Source organism: Stomoxys calcitrans, chromosome 1 (assembly GCF_963082655.1).
Source record: "Stomoxys calcitrans chromosome 1, idStoCalc2.1, whole genome shotgun sequence".
NCBI lineage: Eukaryota > Metazoa > Arthropoda > Insecta > Diptera > Muscidae > Stomoxys > Stomoxys calcitrans.
The window spans coordinates 23,964,632-23,986,337 of NC_081552.1; the positions used below are offsets into that span (position 1 = coordinate 23,964,632).

Genomic DNA, 21,706 nt, shown 5'->3' on the forward strand with positions numbered 1-21,706 from the left:
AACTTCTAATTGTAAGTGTTTGTTAGAGTTGAGTGATTTTGCTTGCATCTTGTTGTTGCTGCAGTTTGTTGTGTTCTATCTTTCGTCTCTTTCTCTGGGAGTTTATAAAATATATCCATGGTCTTTCTTTTTGCCTTCTGTCGGGGCATGGACGCAGATGGTTTAAGTTAGGCTTAAGTGGCAGTCTGCCATCAGACTCACTTAGAGGTTTTCGTCCATTGTGATACCGCAGGAATAGAAGAAGAAAGATGCTTTCTAGTTTCTACCGTTGAACCATCCATTGATTTAAAGCCCAACAACATGCGAAATTTCATATCCGCTAATTCAGACAAGTTTTGAAAGAAATGAGAACCTAAAATGGAACTCCCTCTGCCTGCCAATGCAGAACACTCACACAGCAGATTTGCTATAGGCTCCTTCCTCTTCCTCGACGTCCTTAAAGCTTCTGCAGAAGTCGTTTGTGTTTCAGTCTTGAACTAACCACATGTTCACAGCCAAGCTCTTGTCTCGTATCATGGCAGCTATAGTTTAACACGTCACCTATCGGTGTTATCGCGACACCTCTTACAAACCATCCGAAAAAAGTTGGTTGAAAATTTAAGAATTTTTTTTGCTTAAAGCTTTCTAGAAATGATGAAAGATGCTATCTTAAAATTTAAGTTGCTATATAATAACGGACACAACAATCCGTTTCGAATTTCGATCGCTGATTGATTCTCATTTTACTTCACAGATTAATGTCCAATTTTATTTTTTGAACAAAAACGCGTTAAATACGTTACTTAATTAAAAAAGTCAACATTTAAAGACGCTCCGATTAGAGAGGCTATTCTGTGTCTTTAACTAAGGTACGACATTGCCTTTCTCCAAAGTCAATTTCCTAACCGCTAACAACATTTTTATATTCATTAAAAAATTTGTGTCTTTAATAACAAGGCGCAGAATTAATTATCTATTAAACTGTCATTTAAGATAAATAACCCTTAATATAAAGTAAAAAATTGTTCACCAAAGGTTTCCTATAAAAGTTGTAAAATTGGTTGTCTTTAAATTAAGTTCGTGATCTTTGACTAAAATCTTTAAAATAAGGACAAACATATTTTCAGTGTAAAGGCTATTGCGACGGCTTGTTATTTTGTAATACATCCGGAAATGTGAACATTCCAGATGCAGATGCACAAGTTATGGTCCTTTATTAGTTTACGGAGAGTAAGGAGAGTATTTTTCTGGCGAGTCATTACTATTTAGTTCAAAAGTTTTGATGACATAAGCTCTTCAACTTTTTTTCAAAAATTGGTACGTGGCAACACTGTCCTCTATTGAGAGGATGTGGTTGGTTATGAAGCAGATACTCTCTGCATGTAAAGAAATTTAATTTCAATGGTCTATGAGACCAGAGACTACTTCAAAAATTAAAATATTTATTTTATATATATTTATATTACTTTTATACTATTTATTTAAGTGTGCAGTTATTAAGACTTTATATATCCACCTTTGTCTCTTTCTATTGAGAGAGAAATTTAAAATAATTAAATACTTTTCTCAGTGCTCTTTTATATGAGTATGTTTGTAGAAAGCTTTGTATTTTAGGTTTTTTTTTTGAATCGGGCAAAACTTTTTAATTCAACTTCAATGGATGTTTGTTAGAATCATCAATTCTTTTGAACACATATGTATTGTATGTATGTATATGTTTGTATGAATGTACGTATGGGTTGATGTTCATGTTTATATATGAGAGAGGATAATACAAAAGTTGTTAATCTGAAGCAATTAAACATTTAAATGTTTTGATGTAAAAATCACTCTTTATTATTATTTATATGTATACATATATGTATTCTAAATAATTAAAACCGGTTTCTTTTAAGTTTTTTTGTGACCGCTTCCCACCGACTCTTGTTGATCAGCTTTTCGTATTATTTGCTCCAACTCAGAGCGTAAATTTTCTGTGCCAGCACATATTAAATCCGGTTTCATTATATCAAATTCCCCTCCATAGGTATGCGTTACAACTCCGCCCGCTTCTTTAATAAGCAAATAACCGGCTGCACAATCCCATGGATACATATCCTCTACATGATAAGCATCCAAATTACCGGCTGCAACCATACACAGAGTGTCAACAACGCACGCATAGGAGAGTAGTCTAAAAAAAAAGATACAATTGTTTATCGTCTTAGATAATGGTTGAATTTTATGGCCAAAAGCAAAAAAAAAAGGCAATCTGAAAACAAAGCATGCATTATTCTTTGCATAGATGAACCCATCCATCATCATTTGTATAAGCTTATACATTTATTTATGATAAGAAAATAAATTACAATATTTGTGTTTAAAACTATTCAAATGAGATGTAGATCTCTCGTTATAGGTCAGTGAAGTCTCAGAGCTAACCTATAAATACAATTTAGTATTTAATTAAGGAAAGGCCTTCTTAGATTATTTTAAAATAATTTATTTTTTTTTTTCTTTAGAGAAATTTTGCCAAGATAATTGTCTTAAAAAAAATTCATAGAAATTTTTTATGAGAGAAAATTTAGTCATTGAAGATAATTGATAATGTTAACATTTCAACATTTCAAATATATTTTGTCTTCAGAGAAAATTTCATAGAAACTATGTCTGAGCCAAAAATTCTTTGGGCGATAAGAGGTTTCGTCTCCTTTAAGTCGTCAGGCCTTGATGATGTATCACCGGTTGAATTACAAGCTAGGCATCAACTCTATGGTAAGAAAGTTTATTAATAATTTACTTACTAATAGATGCATTACGTCAAGATTCTGTGGATCTAAAAAGATGAGGAACACCTCAAGGAGGTGTACTGTACCTCTATATTGGAATACTGCCATTAACAATATATTATTGTCTCTGGAAGAGAAAGGTGTAAAATTGGTCGCGTATGCTGATGACGTGACAGTTGCGGTTAGGGGAAAGTTTCCCAGCACTCTAAGAGATATACTTCAGGAAAGTGGGCTACCGAAGGTGGTCTAGGTATAAATTCGTGCAAGACAGAAGTAGTTCTTTTTAGCAGGAGACACCTGTTGCCTACAGTGTCTGTCTCCTTGGGTGGAGAGAATGCTCCGTTTACATGTACTGCAGTTGTCATACCTATAATGCTATATGGTGTTGTGGTCTGGTGAACGACGCTTCAAAAGTCCACCTACTGCCCAATACTGAACCGGATCCAAAGGATGGCTTGTTTGTGCATCACAGCCGCACTGAGGACGACATCATCTGATGCACTGAATTTAATGCTACATCTAATGCCTCTGGCCATTGTGGCTACCCAAATTGCAGCGACCACTGCCGTGAGGTTAAGGGAGCTTTCTCATTGGTCATGTGGCGGCTACGGAAACTTGATACAATATCCGATATTCCAGGCAGTGTGGATTACACCCTACCTGAGCCGCTTTTTGATAAAAAGTACTGTTCCACTATTCCTGATTGGACCGATTGGATCTACGATATCCCTGGTAACAGAAGTTACATAGACTTCTATACGGATGGTTTCAAACTAAACGACCAGGTGGGCTTTTGGGTGTACTCTAAAGATCTAGAACTGGCCATATCGAAAAGGTTACCCGACCACTGCGATGTGTGTCAAGCGGAGATCCTTACAATTAAGAAAGTGGTGGAATGGCTAAGATATAATGTCATTACGACGATTGGCATAAATATCTTCTCAGATAGCCAGGCAGCCATTAAATCCCTGGAGAGCGTATTTCTAAACGCAAAAACCGCACTCGACTGTCGCAGATCTCTCAACGAGATGGCTGAACAGTTAAAAAGGAACAACCCTACACATTCCAGGGATACTGGAATCAGTAGGTATGCCTCTATCGGCATGTAAGCTAAGTTTTCAGGACCAGGCCCGAAGGACAACGAATGACAGATGGTCACAAAGATCATTTCAAAACTATGTGGCCTTATCTAGAGGCCTACTGCTTTGCTGTCATTAGCTAGAAAAGACGTCTCAGTCATTGTGTCACAAAACATGCTGACATACTGAAGGTTGCCAGCAACGACTTTTGCAGAAGCTGTGAGGACATCGAAGAAGAAGAGACTATAGAACACCTTCTGTGTGTGTGTCCCGCACTAGCAGTCCGAAGGAGTTCCACTTAGGATCTCATTTCTTTGAGAACATGTCTGATTTAGCGGATGTGAACATTCGCAAGTTATTGAGTTTTTTAAAGCGATGTGGATGATTCAACGTTAGGAACTAGAAGTCATCTTCTTTCTTCTGTTTCTGTGGTATCACAATGGACGAAAACGTCTAAGCGAGTCTGATGGTAGACTGCCACTTAAACCTAACCTAACCTATGTCATCAAAAAATTTCATATTAATTTTCTGATTAGAGAATATTTTCTAGAAATTTTGTCTTTACAGAAAATTTTATTCAAGTTTTGTTTTGTTGTTATAGCCACATTTTCATGAGGAGGTGGCGATCCTCGTCAAGCTCCTGTAGGTGAGCAAGCCGGTCCCGTCTAAAGGAACGTTCGCCGCGGGATCAAGGTGGCCATTGCTTATTTAAAAGTGCCAAAAACTTGCCTTCTCATATCAAGCATCATAGGCACTCAGTATTTGTGCAAGAGCCGTTGCCGCCCGGCCTCTTACTGAGACTCCCGCTCGATACCGCTGATTGTCCGCGACTGGCGTTGCAGCTACTACGTATGAAGCATTCCATTATCCGAAACCCGTGAACGCTCGCATCTTAGCTTCTCGTGACAGCAATTAATACCGCACAGATCGGACCTCAATGTTCCAGCCTGCGTGGTGCTCACAGATTTCCCGTGCCGGGATTGAAGTTTTGTCTTGAGAGAATATTTAAAAAAAAAAAAAAAATTCTTTCAAAGAACTTTTGTCTTTGGGAAAACTTAAAAAAAATTGTATTTGGAGAAAATTTCATAGAAATTTTGTCTTTAGACAACAGAAAATTGCATAGAAAATTCGCCTTTAGACAAAAGAGAAAATTTCATAGACATTTTGTTTTTAGAGAAAATTACAAATATTTTGTTTTTATAGAAAATTTCACAAAACCGACAGGCTTTCTCTGCACTCTGGTGTTCCGCAAGGATCCGTTTTAAGTCCTCTTTTTTGTTTTTGCTTTATATTAATGACCTACCAATTATAACCAACTCGAGGATTTGCGAAACACTCATATATGCTGATGAAGTTTTTCTTTTATTTTCTCGCAGCCGTTTTAGTACTGATTTTTTGCAAGATAATATAAATAATTGCTTGTGTAACCTTTAGGGTCTATTGATAATTCAATTTCTGTTAACCCTTCGAGGACTAAGGCCATAAAAATCACTTCTCTGCTGTCCTTAGTTTATCATTTGACAATGTGGCCATTGAACTCGTTGAAAGACACAAATGCTTGGGCTTGGTTCTGGTTCTTGCTGGTAGGGTCTGGGCTTCTTTACGTAGAATTTATTCTTCGAATATTTATTTCCCTTTTCGTGTAAGACTCACAATTGCCAGCTCGGTTTTAATGTCGCAGGTTCATTTTATTAAACTAAAATGTGTGGTGATTTTTCAATATTATCTATAACTGATTTTTTATGGCTGGGGAGCCGCTAATGTGATTATAAACTTATGACATTTTGTTTTTAGAGATTATTTCAAAGAAATTTGGTATTTAGAGAAAACTTTATAGAAATTTTGTTTTTAGAGAAAATTTCATAGTAATTTTGTCTTTAGAGAAAATTTCATAGAAATTTTGTCTTTAGAAAAAATTTCATTTCTTTAGAGAAAATTTCATAGAAATTTTATCTTTAGGAAAATTTCAGGGTAATTGATTTATAAAAAATTATGCAGTAAGTGTAACTTTTTTTCAAAACTTATTTTTTTAATTTCTTTTCAATATTAGCAATTGGGTTGCTGAAAGGGACTGAAATGTTGTTTCGATTTCATTAAAACTCAAAATTGCCATTTGACTTGTGAATTTGGTAAACGAGTTACATATATGTTTTCGAATACCCGTTCTTAATACGACCCGAATAAGTCTTCAGATAAATATAGCTGCCAAATAAGCACATATTCTAATTTTCCTTTTAAGCCCACAATTGTCTCATTTTTTATCCAAATTGGCTGAAATTTTGTATTCAAAGCACATGGGGTTTATAGCTCTAACAAGAGACGATTATTAATTTTAGAGGGAATTTATGCAGATTTGAAATTGCCGTATTCACAATTAACTTAACCCCGTATGGTACTTCCATTTTTTTGCAACGTGCGTCACACAACTTTGTGATCGAATTTTTCCCAACATATATCACCTAAAAAATTTTTCTTACACGCATTTAAAATAACGTTTTAACTCCTCTCTACACTAAAAGTATTTCGAAGAAAGCCCATTGGTATCATCCAACAATTCATGTATCTCAATTCAAAAATGCGTGTAAATGTAGCGTTCGCCACGCAGGATTCACCCATATGCTGAGAATACACTGCCATTTGTATCAGATTCATATTCTAAACAGTATAAATCATTAAACATCCTTGCCGATGCTTCAAGTTTCCCTTGCTAAGTTTGGATTTTGCAATAATCTCGCTCAAAAATCAGCGTATTGTCACCTTTTGTCATTTGCCTAACTGACAACAAATTTGTTCTTCCTTATTTGCAACTACGACTTTTTGTTTTCCACAATTCATTTGTTATACATCTTACCATCATCACTAGCCATGTAGTTACTAGCACCACTATCGAAGGACCAATAATATGGCATCCAATTCCATGGCAGCCGGTTGTAAGTACCGGATTGACCCCATGAATTCCTTCATCGGCAAGGGCTGCCGCCTCAGTGTACCACACACTGCTACTACAACAACAACAACCAATAATATGGGGCTAATCGAATATCACATGCTGCTTTTGCATAGAAAATTTCTCCAGTAGTTGCAAATAAAACCTCCGATTTTTTAACATTTTTTCTTTATCCATTGCTACTAACATTGTTCCTGTTCGGACAATTCTTGGATATGTGAACAATCTTTTTACAATTGTAAAATGTTGTTTACCCTTTGTTTTTCTTGGAAAATTTAACTTGAAGTGCTTAATCATTTCTACTAAATTTATCGAATTTCGCATCTTGGGGCAAGAGATTTTTCACCATATCCACAGTGAGTTTTTGTTTAAAGTTTTCTACGGCCATAACTAATGGTTTGAAGTCATCGCTCAGTCCAGTTAGCATCAACGATACAGTCAACTGCATAGATGCATGGATATTCAATCCTGTATTCTATACCTACAAAGCAATAATGACCAAATCAATCACGCATTCTTGAACTGCCATGTAATTTTGTTCACAAACTGCTTCAATGGCTCTACCTTCCTTGAGAGTCCCGTATCCTTATAGGTATTAATCAGTGCAATCCAAGTATCTTTCGCTGTTTAAGCAGCAGTAATGTGACCATAATTGTTTGGATCTGCCACCAATGTGATTTCCGCAATAGCTGCTTCATTCAAATTCGAGTCCGGCATTGCTTCATTTATAGCTTTCCAGCAGCCTTTTATTGCCAAAAGCGATTTTGCCTGTCTCTCCCTACTTTCTACCGGGCACGATAATTAAATGCTTGTCATAGGTTTTCACAATTATTCACAAAATATTTTTTTGTGTCTAAAGGCCCATAACCTATTGTGTTAAAATGTTTTATTCAAACTGAAAAAATTCAAATTCAAATACAGGAATACTAAATTTTAATGTCTACTCGATAGGATAATGAAATTAAAAGTAGTTCTATGAAAATTTCATAGAAATTTTGTCTTAAGAGAAAATTTCATGGGTATTTATGTGAGTGAAGATAAATTCCGAATTTAACTAGTGGAGACACAAACCACAGACTTAGCAGTCCTCAGTTACTGGCATTAGCAGAACACTATTAAGCTATTTTGCACGCAATTAATTAAATAAAAAAAAATAATTTGTTCATGAAAAGTTATTTTCAAACAACACAAAAAGCAAAAAAAATTAGGTGATCCAACATTAAAATTTGGTTCCCTCAATGTCCGCAAGGTGTTAACATGATAAAGAAGATTGTAAAATTGATTGATCCACTGTGCAAAAGTGGAAAATAGTAAGTCGATGAGACCGGTATAAAACGACAGTTTAGGAAGTCTGAACCTTCCTTTTCTAGGCTTTTCAAGCTGTCGTTTGAGGCCGGTCTCATCGCCTTACTATTTTTCATTTTCACACAGTGGTTCACGCAAAATTTACTATTTTAGTTTTTTGGGTAATTTTTGCTAAAAATTCGATAATTAGACGATTAGTCGGAAAATGCTGGCATATGCATAAGAAACTAGGCTTCCCTAGCTGTCGTTTTAGACCGGTCTCATCGCCTTACTATTTTCCATTTTCGCACAGTAATTACGCAAAATTTACTTTTTTAGTTTTTTTAGGGTATTTTTTTCAAGTTTTTGCCAAAAATTCGTTATTTAGACAACTATTTTTAAAATGTTTCTTATTTGCATAAGAAACTAGGCTTTCCAAGCTGTCATTTGAGACCGGTCTCATTGCCTTACTATTTTCCATTTTGGCACAGTGATTAAGCAAAATTTACGTTTTTAGTTTTTTGGGTATTTTTTTTTTCAATTTTTGCCAAAAGTTCGACAGTTAGACAATTATTTGGAAAATGTTGGCATATACATAAGAAACTAGGCTTCCTAAGCTGTCGTTTGAGATCGGTCTCATCGCCTTACTATTTTTTTTCATTTTTGCACAGTGGACCAATCAATTTTACAATCTTCTTTATCTTGTTAGTACACCTTGCGGATATTGAGCGAACCAAATTTTAATGTTGGATCACCTTATTATTTTCTAGATATTTTTTTGTTTGTTTTTTTTTTGTATTGTTTGAAATTAACTTTTCATGAACAAATATATATATATTTTTTTAAATTAATTAATTGCTTAACAGTGTTCTGCTAATGCCAGTAACAGAGGACTCCTAAGTCAGTGGTTTGTGTCTCCACTAGTTAAATTCCAAATTCTTTACTCACATTAGACATTTTGTCTCAGTGTACCACTTCAGTGTACCACACACTGCTACTACAACAACAACAACATTTTGTCTTAAGAGAAAATTTTATAGAAATAGAGGAAATTTCATAGAAATTTTGTATTTTGAGAAAATTTGATATAAAAGTTGCTTTCAGAGAAAATTTAATCAAAATTTTGCCTCTAAAGTAATTTTCGTAAGAATTTTGTCTTTAGATAAATTTTGTGCTTGAAGGAAATTTCATTAACTTTCGTCCTTTGTTTTACATATGTTTTTGTTGCTTTTTTATCAAAAAATTTGTGATATAAATATTTGAATACCTTCTGCATTGCGAGCCAATGCTGTAAATACGTTTAATATGTTTATCCCGTATGGTTGATTCATGTAGCAGGGAAACCTCATAGCCAACATTGGCGCTTTTCATCTGATTAAAAGAAAAGGAAATTTAAGATTATCTTAACATCTTTAATTAAGATATCTTTTAATTCTTACCATTTCACATTCACTAACTTTTATGCGTTGACCATTGCAAAAGGCACCTTGGCCCAGTTTTGTTGTGTAGATTTTTTGTTGTGCCGGTGTATTGACTATACCCAAGACAGCTTTCTTATTCACCAACAAACCTATAGATACACAAGTATGTGGTATTTTTTTGATAAAATTTGATGTGCCATCAATGGGATCTATGATCCAGGTGGGATCATCCGTCAACTCTTTGGGAATGTTATCATTTTTTGCTGTTTCTTCTTCACCAATAAATTTATGCTTGGGATATTTTTTTAAAATTTCAGAACATAGGAATTCTTCGATACGATTGTCATAGTCAGTGACCACATCATAGTAATCACCTTTAATATCAACACACTTTGTAGCCTTGTTATAACCTTCCATTAAAAAATCGCCAGCCTTCAAAGCCAATGGATATATGAATTCATAGCAATCGTTTATAAGTTCTTCTTGGCTAGCCATGTTTTATTTGCTACTTTAATTGGCAATACTGTCTTCAAAGAGTTCAATTGAATTTGTGTACTTGTTAACGCCGAGAATGTTGTACAAACACTGATTGGTTTCTCTGCTTTCAACACTGATTTTAGCTTCTACTCCACAACAAGTTTCTAAACATTTAACAAGTAAGAGCGTGCTAAGTTCGGCCAAGCCGAATCTTATATACCCTCCACTATGGTTCGCATTTGTCGAGTTCTTTGCCCGGTATTTTTTTTTTAGGCAAACAAAGAATAATGGATTAGAATTGTTATGTTGGAGATATATCATGTTATAGTCCGATTCGGACCATAAGTGAATTGAATGTTGAATACCATAGTAGAAGTCATTAGGTAATATTTCAGTCCACTCAGATAAAAATTACGCCTTGTAGGGGCTCAAGAGCATAATCGGGAGATCGGTTTCTATGGGAGTTGTTTCAGGCTAAAGATCGATTAAGACCATATTGGAGAGGTATGTTGAAGGACATGGGAGAAGCTGTTGTACAAAATTTCAGCCAAATCAGATAAGAATTGCGCCCTCTAGTGGCTCAAGAGTCAAGACCCAAGATCGGCTTGTATGGGAGCTATGTCAGGTTATGCACCGATTTAAACCATACTTATCACAGTTGTTGGAAGTGATACCAAAACACTATGTGCAAAATTTCAATGTCAGATCGGAAGAGAATTGCGCCCTCTAGAGGCTCAACTAGTCAAGACCCAAGATCGGTTTATATGGCAGCTATATCAAAACATGGGCCGATTTGGCCCATTTACAATCCCAACCTACCAACACTAATAAGATATATTTGTGCAAAATTTCAAGCTCCTAGCTTTACTCCTTCGAAAGTTGGCTAGATTGACTTAAAATGTCATGACAATCAAAAAAATATAAACTGTATGGGGTCTTAGACGCATATTTCGAGGTGTTACAAACAGAATGACGATATTAGTATACCCCCATCCTATGGTGGAGGGTATAAAAATAGAACGAGATCATTGTGGTAAATCTTTTAAGCTAACAGCTGATTTTATTCTCTTTCTGTATGTCGGTATCTTTTTGGTCTCTCTAAATTTGTGAGCTGTTATCTGTTTAGAGTTCAAAATGGGATTTGTGTATGTACACTTATGACTGTTGTTGGTTTAGAGTCTCGCTTTTATCTCCTTGTATGCAGATTTTAAAAAGCTGCAGCCAGTGCTGCAATGGTTAAATTTGTTTGCAAATCTTAATAGGGGATGCAAAAAAATTTCCCCAAAATCGAGAGGGGAAATTTTTGCTTATACCTCCACAATAAGGTGTACAAGCCAAATATCGAGAAAAAATGAGGAATATGCTAGAACGTGGTCTCAAAAAAAAAAAAATAATTACGAAACTAGAAACACAAGACTCGCGGTCAACAAGTTGATAGCAGCACGGGATAACTGAGGACCACACAGGCTGGAAGCTCAGCTGAAAGCTACAAAGCGCGTCCACAGGTTGTGGTTTGTAAAAAGTTCTATCTGGAGTAGCTGCAGCTGCGGGCAGTCGCGGAAAATCAGCGGTATCGAGTGGAGATTCTCAGTGAAAGGCCGGAATGACCGGCTCTTGCTTGAGTGGTTGTGATACTGTATACGGCAAGGCGATTAATTTACTACTTTTTATATATAATTTACGAATTTACGCCCTCATGTTCCTTCAAACTTTAATCAGTTAGCACTAATTTATACAATGGGATGAGCAAAATGACACTTGTTCATGCATGATAGCATGCATGAACAAGCATGTCGGTCAAACTTTTTTTTTTTACCACACTATATTTTTTTGACCCGATTTATGTACTTTATTATCCTTCTTTTTTCAATTCCTTTTAGTAACCTTTCCTTCGTAAACTTTTTCATTCTTTGCAGGGTCCTCCCACTGGGCCTGGTCAGGGTCCTCCCGGGCCACCCGAACGTGCGGGACAAGAAAATCTACACGCCCTTCAGCGAGCCATTGACACTATGGAGGAAAAGGGGCTACAGGAAGATCCTCGATACACACAACTCTTAGCCATAAGGGCCACATCGAAACACCAACACTTGACCAGTAATCAGATTAATATGTTGAGGACGCAAATCACCGCCTATCGCTTGTTGGCACGCAATAAGCCAATATCTTTGCAAATGCAACAAGCATTCCAGCAGGCAGCACAACAGCAGGCGGCTGCAGTTGCAGCTGCTCAACAACAACAGCAGCAACCACCCAATACAATACCAGGGCATCCAGGAGTTCCGGGTCCGGCACCGTGTCCCACAGTGCCACAACAACCACCAGGCCAGGCTGGAACTCCACCACAATGTTCCACACCACCTGCATTACCTTATGGTCAGCCGCCAAATGTAGGCAAAATGCAGCCACCACCACATGTGCAACAACCAGGACAAATGCCACCTGGTGGTATGCAACCGCAGGCTCCACCAAATGTGCAAGACATGCATCAAATGCCGAATGGAGGCAAACCCACTGGTCCACCCATGATGGGTGGTGGTCAACCACCCATATCCTCCCCCATGCCAGCGACGATGGCTGCCCAGGGTATACGACCTCCAGGTCCGGCCGGTATGCCTTCGCAAGGAGTCCCCAAACATGGGGCTCCACCTCCGCAACAGCCCATGCCCAAACCAAATCGGATCACCACCGTTGCCAAACCTCAAGGTTTAGACCCTATAACATTGCTGCAGGAGCGTGAGAATCGTATCGCTTCACGCATAGCATTGAGAATGCAAGAGCTGCAAAGATTGCCAGCCACAATGCCAGAGGATTTACGCCTGCAAGCCGCCATTGAGTTGAGGGCTTTACGAGTTCTAAACTTCCAACGCCAGTTACGGACCGAAATTGTACAATGTACGCGCCGTGACACCACGCTGGAAACTGCGGTCAATATAAAGGCCTACAAGCGTACCAAACGCCAGGGCCTGCGCGAGGCTAGAGCTACGGAGAAATTGGAAAAGCAACAGAAACTGGAGGCAGAACGCAAGCGACGTCAGAAGCATCAGGAGTTCTTGGCTGCCGTTTTACAGCATGGCAAAGACTTCAAGGAATACCATCGCAACAACAAGGCCCAATTGGCCAGGATCAATAAGGCTATAATGAACTATCATGCCAATGCTGAGAGGGAACAAAAGAAGGAGCAGGAACGCATTGAAAAGGAACGTATGCGTCGTTTAATGGCCGAGGATGAAGAGGGCTATCGTAAATTGATTGATCAAAAGAAAGATAAACGTTTAGCCTTCTTGCTGTCGCAGACCGATGAATATATTAGCAACTTGACACAAATGGTTAAGCAACACAAAGATGATCAAATGAAGAAGAAAGAGGAGGAGCACAAACGCTTGTTGCTATACAAAAAGGAACTATTGATGAGTGGAGAATTCATGAATATCGATGATAGTTGCATAGCGGCTGACTTGCATGTCACTGTGGTGGAAACGTCCACCGGTAAAAAACTTACTGGCGAAGAGGGCCCTCTGTTGAAAAACCTTTTAAAGTGGTTAGAACAGCATCCTGGTTGGGATTGGGCCGAGGACGACGACGAAGACATCAAAGAAGAGGAGGAGGATTCTAAGGAAAAGATAATGCAGGAAAAGGAGAATGAGTCGAACTCTGGTGGCGAAAAGAAGGAGGAAGCCGAAAATGATCAAGACAAGCGTACGGATGAAGAAGTGCAAGAATTTATTAAAAAAGTCAAAGTCGAAGATGACGAATATCGCACAGAAGAGCAGACTTATTACAGCATTGCTCATACCATACACGAAAAGGTTACCGAACAGGCCAGTATTTTGGTGAATGGCAAACTGAAAGAGTATCAGATTAAAGGTCTCGAATGGCTGGTCTCGTTGTATAACAATAACCTAAATGGAATTTTGGCCGATGAAATGGGTTTGGGAAAAACTATACAGACAATTTCTCTCGTCACCTATCTAATGGATCGCAAAAAGGTAATGGGGCCCTTCCTAATTATAGTCCCTCTCTCCACCTTGCCCAACTGGGTGTTGGAGTTTGAAAAATGGGCTCCCTCTGTGGGTGTTGTTAGCTACAAAGGCTCGCCACATGGCCGGCGATTGTTGCAAAACCAAATGCGAGCCACCAAATTCAATGTTCTGCTTACCACTTATGAGTATGTCATTAAGGATAAGGCTGTTCTGGCCAAGATTCACTGGAAGTACATGATAATTGATGAGGGCCATCGAATGAAGAACCATCACTGTAAATTGACACAAGTGTTGAATACCCATTACATTGCTCCCTACCGCTTACTGCTGACGGGTACTCCTTTGCAAAACAAATTGCCCGAATTATGGGCTCTATTGAATTTCCTTCTTCCGTCTATCTTCAAATCGTGTTCCACTTTCGAGCAATGGTTTAATGCACCCTTTGCCACTACTGGTGAAAAGGTGGAGCTAAACGAAGAAGAAACCATTTTGATTATTCGCCGTTTACACAAGGTGCTGCGGCCATTCCTTTTGCGTCGTTTGAAAAAGGAGGTGGAGCATCAGCTGCCCGATAAGGTGGAATACATCATCAAATGTGACATGTCCGGCTTGCAAAGGGTTCTCTACAAGCACATGCAAAGCAAGGGCGTATTGCTAACCGATGGCTCTGAGAAAGGCAAGCAAGGCAAGGGTGGGGCCAAGGCGCTGATGAACACCATTGTACAGCTGCGTAAACTCTGCAACCACCCCTTCATGTTCCAACACATTGAGGAGAAGTTTAGTGACCACACTGGCGTGCATGGGATGGTATCTGGGCCCGATCTATATCGTGTTTCGGGCAAATTTGAGCTTTTGGATCGTATCTTACCCAAGCTGAAGGCCACCAATCACCGAGTGTTGCTCTTCTGTCAAATGACCCAATGCATGACCATAATAGAGGATTACCTTAGTTGGCGTCAATTTGGATACTTGCGCTTGGACGGTACCACCAAGGCCGAAGATCGTGGTGAACTCTTGCGCAAGTTCAATGCCAAGGACTCGGATTACTTTGTTTTCCTTTTGTCCACACGTGCTGGTGGTTTGGGCTTGAATTTGCAAACTGCTGACACTGTGGTGATTTTCGATTCAGATTGGAATCCTCATCAAGATCTGCAGGCTCAAGATCGTGCCCATCGTATTGGTCAAAGAAATGAAGTGCGTGTGCTGCGTCTGATGACTGTGAACTCGGTGGAAGAACGTATTTTGGCTGCCGCCCGCTACAAGCTGAACATGGACGAGAAAGTTATTCAGGCTGGCATGTTCGATCAAAAGTCAACGGGCAGTGAGCGACAACAATTCTTGCAAACCATTTTGCATGCTGACGATGCCGATGAGGAGGAGGAAAATGAAGTGCCGGATGATGAAATGATCAACATGATGATAGGGCGCAGCGAAGAAGAAATTGAGCTGTTCAAGAAAATGGATGTGGAGCGAAAATTGGAAGATGAACGCTTGCATCCAGGACGAGAGCGTTTGATAGATGAATCTGAGTTGCCGGATTGGTTGACAAAGGACGATGATGAGGTGGAACGTTGGCACACCTATGATGAGGATACCATTTTGGGTAAGTAACGTGTATATACACGCAAATAAAGCTTTCCTAATGTTGATGTTTTCAGGCCGTGGTTCGCGTCAGCGGAAAGAAGTGGATTACACCGATAGTCTTACCGAAAAAGAATTACTGCGAGCCATCGACGATGGTGTAGAATTCGATGAGGAAGATGAAGAGGAGGAGGCCAAGCGCAAGAGACGTAAACGAAAAAATCGCAAAGATGACTCAGATGATGATTCCTTGCCAGGACAATCGATTAAACGTAGACGTCGCCAGAATATCGACAAAAAACTTAAAAAACAAATGGCCAAAATTATGTCGGCTGTTATTAAGTACACCCATGATGATGGACGTATACTCTCCGAACCCTTCATGAAATTGCCCTCGCGTCAACGTTTGCCAGACTACTATGATATCATTAAGAGGCCCGTTGACATTAAGAAAATCTTACAACGAATTGAAGATTGTAAATATGCCGATTTGGATGATTTGCAAAAAGACTTTGTGCAATTGTGTCAAAACGCCCAAATTTATAATGAAGAAAATTCCTTGATCTATTTAGACTCGATCGAAATGGAAAAGGTGTTTGTTAATGCACGACAACGTATAACCGCTGCTGCAGCAGCGCAAGCCTCTTCGGCCACCGGTGGCGAGAGTGGTGGTGGCGGTGGAGCCTCTGACAACTCTGATAACGAGGAAGAGGAAACACAGGATAATAATTCTGATGATGAAGAAATAGCCACAACATCAGCAGCGGCAGTCAAAATGAAACTTAAGCTAAATAAAACCGTAGCTAGTACACCATCCACCCCCAGGCCATCGACGCCGGTCGCACCGCCTGTTAGTGCTTCTACCAGCAAGAAACAAACTAGACGCAAGCGTTCACAAAAGAAATACACCATATCGGATGATGATGACGATGAAATGGATTAACTACCACTTGGGGTGGTATTTTCTTTACAGCAGCAACAACAGCAACAAAGTATGGAATGATGATGAAATGAATTGCTGCAGGATTCTCCATCAGTTTTTCAGCAGTATGTATCCATCTCATCGTTCTTATATTAACAAGAAGCAGCCTATAGTTTTACATTTTTTTACATATTTATGTTGGCTTTCATTACTCAGTACAACCACTCATTCTTAAATGTATTCGAGGAAATTCTTTTTAATATGTTCCACTTTTTTTCTGGCGATTGTAAAATTTTGTTTTATTCCTAGGCTAAGTTCTTTTGCGGCTTTTAAGTAGTGTCTGTCTCATTTCTTGTTCAAACCATTTTTCCCTTTACTCTTGTCATTACTAATACATATTAGAGAACGACATATACATATAAAATTATACACACACGTACATAATTTCCAAGTCTAAAATTAAATTTCCAAAATTGAAAAATTCTTCAGAACTTCACAGATCAATAATACCATTTCTTATTAGAAAAAAACTAAAAAATAAAAAAAAATATATATATAAAAAAGCCAGCACATTGATTTGAAAACGATAGCTCTGTTTCCCATCCCGAAGGCTCAATTCACTTCAATGAGGACAGAGTGGTGTAAGTGGAGGTGAGTATGGTCTTTTAGTCAAGGATCTATCTATAGCTTCAATTGAAATCCCAACACCATCAAAACCCGGGATTTAAAACCATGAATTGGAGGATAGTTGTTGTAGCAGTTTGTTGTGTTCTATCTTTCGTCAGCTTGATTCTGTTGAGTGTCCAGATCCATGAACTCTGGGACTAAGATGGGATGCGTCCAGAGGGATCTGGATCTGGCTGGGCAGTTAAACAGGTTATGTTTATCGTGCGGTTCCTGGTTACAATCGGGACATACGTCGGCATCAATCCTTGCTCTGTAGGAGCTGGAATGTAATTGAGCCAGAACTACTCCGGTTTGCCGGGGGAGGTAAATTTCTTCAGGTGCAATGGGAGACCGCTGTTCTTCAGAACTACACTCACCCGGTAGCTATTTACCGCATCTGCTACCGTGTCTGCATGAATGTTGTCTAGACCCGCTTGATATGTCGCTTGATCTAGAGGTTCTCTCTTGTAGCGCTGAACCTCACGCTCTAGATCATGTAGATCTACCTTAAGGTTTCTGGGCCGTGGATACCTATCTTTGGTAGGATCTTTGTCTCCTGATGGAGGTGGTCCACATGAGAACGAGGAGACAGCCCATCGCACTTCGAAAGGCGGCATAATGACAGAGACCACACTGGCGCTGCATAACTTACCGCAGACTGGCCAATTGCTTTGTATGCGGATAAAAAGGTTTCTTTTTCAACACCCCAAATGCTGCCAGCAAGTGACTTGAGGACCTTGTTTCTACTTTTGGCATTATCGCAAATTGCATTGGCATGTGGGGAGAATGTGTATGTGCTGTCAAATGTGACGCCAAGTTTTTTGGGACACTTGTTGGTCGGAATCATTTCTCCACTGACCATCACAGTCAGCTCAGTATTCACCTCACGCGTATTTATAGTGAACAATGTGGCTGAAGATTTGGTGCCAAATATCTTCAGATTTCTTGAGGCAAGTTCGTTCGTGACGTTCAACCTATCGCAAATATCCGAACTTATCCCTAAATTCCACATATGACCACATAAATAATATGCGACCCAGCGTTTCAGGCCTGGCTGGAGGCACGTGTGGGCGATGTCCTCAAATAGTTTGGCACGGCTGATCGTGTCTAATGCCTTCCAGTGTCACGAGGACCGTGTTATAACTTGGCCTTGGCTGATTGAAGCCACGGCAAATGTGCGCGGTGATGGTATGCAAAGCAGTTGTTGTGCTATGCAGTTTTCGGAATCCATGTTGATGCTCGGCGAATGAAAATTCTCTTACGTGGCTTGGGAGGAGTAATTCCTCAAGCGTCTTTGCTGCTGGTGAGAGAAAGGAGATCGGTCTGTACGTCTCCCCCAAACTCGGTTCCTTTCCAGGGTTCAGTAGCGGGATCACCACACGGATACGACGAACGGCATTCCTCCTAGCCCTGTCACACTCGGGATGCACAATAAATTGACGGTTGAGTGAGAGCAGAGACAACAGAGGACATGTTGAGGCTTTTAATGAAAACCCTTATTTCACAGGATACGACGGGACTCACGGAGACAACGGAATCTTGGAATAATGATGTTGATCGAAGGCTTATCATTATAGAATTTATGGTGAAGAAATCCTTTAGGAGCTTAAAACCATTTAAGTCACCCGGACCTGATGGAATATTTTCGGCGTTACTACAGAAGGAGGCAGACTACCTGGGCAATATTTTCATAGCGTGTCTGGGACTTGCATATACTCCGAAAGCCTGGCAGGAGACAAGGGTAGTATTTATACCTAAGCCCGGCAAGGCGAGTTATGCGACACCAAAATCATGGAACATATTGTGGACACCACGATAAAGAGTAGGGCATCCAGCGAACTGCTCAAATACAAATAGCATGCCTATGTCAAGAGAAGGACGGAGGAGACTGCCCGTAAAATAGAAGAATCCTTCGATGCCAAAAAGTATATACTGCCGGTATGCATAGAAATCGAGGGGGGCTTTTTATAATGTGCGGATCGACACACTGATCCAATCCTTAGACCAGTATCGGGTGGACACGGTCTTTAGAGACTGAATAAAATATATGCTAAGGAACAGGTGGATAAATTGTTTGTCCCATGACATAAATATGGGTGACCACCACAAATGACCTATTACGGATGCTGACTGAGGAAGGAGATGAACCCGTCTGCTACGCAGACGATGTAATAATACTTCTAAGGGGAAGGATCCGAACCAGCTATGCATAAGGGCCGAAGGGATCTTGCAGATGACACACGACTGGTCTAGACCTAGGGGTCTCAATATTAACCCAGAGAAGACTGAAATCTGTCTGTTCACAAGGAAGACGAAGGAGGGCCAATTTGACGCACCACGTTTCCTCAATAGAACAATTTCGATATCTGACAAGGTCAAGGTCAAATACTTAGGTGTGATCTTGGACAGGAAACTGAATTGGAAGTGTCACATTCAGGAGCGTACCGTGAAGGCTCGCAGATGTTGAGCACTATGTAGACGGGCTGTAGGCTCGAAATGGGGCCTGAATCCGAGGATATTCCACTGTCTGCACAGGAGCGTGATAAGACCAATACTTACTTACGTCTTAGTAGTTTGGTGGACTGCGATGGAGAAGAAGTGCAATGTAAGGATAATACAACAGGTTCAGAGAACATTCTTTCATTTATTTTTTATTAATCAAACATCGCCCACCCGGGCTTTACATTGATAGATTGGAACATTTTCAGGTTTTAATAATACAAAAATCAATATTAAAATCTAATATAATACTATCACTTAAATAAATAACTATCAAATTTATTGAGTTTAAAAAAATAGTTTTTTAAAAAAAAAATTAGTAACATAGTCTAACGCACAATTATCCGTTCAAACACCAAGAAAAAGCAGCAAATGTGAGATATCATCAGTGATGAAAATGAATTCAATTGAGTTGCCTGCAAGAAATGTTGGATTAGCTTAGACTTAAAAGTTTGCTTACACACTGAGATGTTTTTAAGACTAGACTAGACAAATGATCTTTCAAATACAACATGAATTCAATACGAATTTGAGAGTTCCGGGTTGAATGCAAGAATTGAACGCAAGGAAGAAGGTAACTGGGTTCACGGTACTTAAGGATATTGAAGAAAAAGCAGAGGCATCTAATATTGAGAAAGTGCTCAAAGGAACATTTCGCAAAGTATTCGAAGTCTCGTCTATAACGACGACCGTAAACAAACCGTAGTATGCTATGGAAACACTTCTGAAGCCTAAGCAGATTGGTCCTATTGAATCCGGAATATACCTCAGCACCATACAATATATGAGGCATCAGCAACGAATGAGCCAGCATATATTTTATTTGTGTGGATAAAATAACATTCAAATTGTAGAGCTTTTTAAGTATAAAGTTTAGTTTGGAGCAGATATGTATGTGCAATGTGCAAGGAGAATACAATATCCGCATCAATTACAAAGCCCAATGAGGTCATAGTATCAGTCGAAGTGACAACATTGTTTTGAACAATAATATTTTGAGGAGAGTTTTGATGACGTGAGCTATTGAATTCCACGCATTTTGTTTTACCGAGCCCATTGACAAACTCGTCCAATATCTTCATCAAGGTTCGAGATGCAACTTTCTAACGTATCGGAATCAGTTGTACTTAACAACTGAAAATCATCGGCATATATTGCTAAGTCTACATGTTGTACACAAGAACGAACGTCATTAATATAGAGCATAAACAAAACAGGTCCCAAGACAGAACCTTGGGGTACACCAGTAGAAATAGAATTAACATTAGAAACACGATCATGGCAGACTACATAATGCGAGCGATTTGACAAAAATGACATAAGAAGTCTAAAAGAGGTATGTGACAAATTGAAATTGTTAAAGAGTTTAAAAAAAAAAGAATGTCATGGTCAACAGAATCGAAAGCTTTGCTGAGGTCAAGTGCGGCAAGAGTACAGGGATTGCCTTGCACGTTTGATCTCATCAGTAAGTTTGACCATAAGAGATGTGATACTGTGGTGTTTTGTAAAACCCGTTTGACAAGGGTCAATCAATGAAAAACGATTAAAATGATCCACAAGTTGATCCCTTATTATTTTTTCAAATACCTTCGATAATGCTGGAAGAATGGAGATCGGACGATAATTAGAAAAACTTTGACCGGTAGTGTCTTTTTTCGTAGGGGAGTAACTCTAGCTAATTTCCATGAAACAGGAAAGACATTCATCATTAGGATAGTATTAAAAAAATTAAGTATATGCTGCTGAATATAAGGTAAGAATAACTTAATAAATCGAATAGGTATACCATCAGTTCCCAAAGCATTCGACTTAATTCTAATTATTGCACATTGTAATTCGTCCGGATATATATTTCTAAAGTTAAGGGTGTTGTTACAGCTATCAGAGTAAGTACTATTTATTTGGCTAAGATCAGGTACGTAGTTAGAAGTAGAAGATGTAAAATAATTATTCAACAAACAAGGATCACAGTTGCTATCACATATAACTGAATCAAGACTGCCGGTAGAGCGTATTTTAAACCACAATTCTCTCGAATATGTGTAACAATTCTCTCGAATATGTGTACGTTTAACCTTTCTTATATTATTACGAGCCATAGCC

The 21,706-nt window shown here is 38.9% G+C and overlaps 2 protein-coding genes across 3 annotated transcripts in view; one reads left to right on the plus strand and one right to left on the minus strand.

The window, feature by feature from the left end:
• Window positions 1–16,960, plus strand: part of LOC106089970 (ATP-dependent helicase brm) — a 28,502-nt gene extending 11,542 nt beyond the window's left edge. The window contains exons 3-4 of the mRNA XM_013255985.2: window positions 11,872–15,538; window positions 15,594–16,960. Of these exons, the coding sequence (XP_013111439.2) occupies window positions 11,872–15,538; window positions 15,594–16,459 (4,533 nt within the window). The 3' untranslated portion in view covers window positions 16,460–16,960. The remainder of the gene's footprint in view (window positions 1–11,871; window positions 15,539–15,593) is intronic.
• LOC106089971 (uncharacterized) lies at window positions 1,793–16,944 on the minus strand. Of its 2 annotated transcripts, none has more exons than XM_059363081.1 (4): window positions 16,879–16,944; window positions 9,497–10,119; window positions 9,325–9,428; window positions 1,793–2,152 (listed from the first exon to the last, which is right to left on the minus strand). In XM_059363081.1, the coding sequence occupies exons 2-4, from the start codon at window positions 9,971–9,973 to the stop codon at window positions 1,870–1,872; spliced, it is 864 nt and encodes a 287-aa protein (XP_059219064.1). In that variant the 5' UTR covers window positions 9,974–10,119; window positions 16,879–16,944; the 3' UTR covers window positions 1,793–1,869. The 2 variants fall into 2 exon arrangements, with proteins under 2 accessions (XP_059219064.1, XP_013111440.2); XM_013255986.2 differs by having other exon boundaries at window positions 9,497–10,076; window positions 16,879–16,930.
• Window positions 16,961–21,706: the final 4,746 nt, after the last annotated feature.

Excerpts from the sequence above, each read along its gene's own strand:
- LOC106089971 (XM_059363081.1), bottom strand. The coding sequence starts at position 9,973 with ATGGCTAGCCAAGAAGAACTTATAAACGATTGCTATGAATTCATATAT. Across the intron at positions 9,429-9,496 it reads AAGTTAGTGAATGTGAAATG|ATGAAAAGCGCCAATGTTGG; the intron begins GTAAGAATTAAA and ends TCTTTTAATCAG. Across the intron at positions 2,153-9,324 it reads ATTGGCTCGCAATGCAGAAG|ACTACTCTCCTATGCGTGCG; the intron begins GTATTCAAATAT and ends CTTTTTTTTTAG.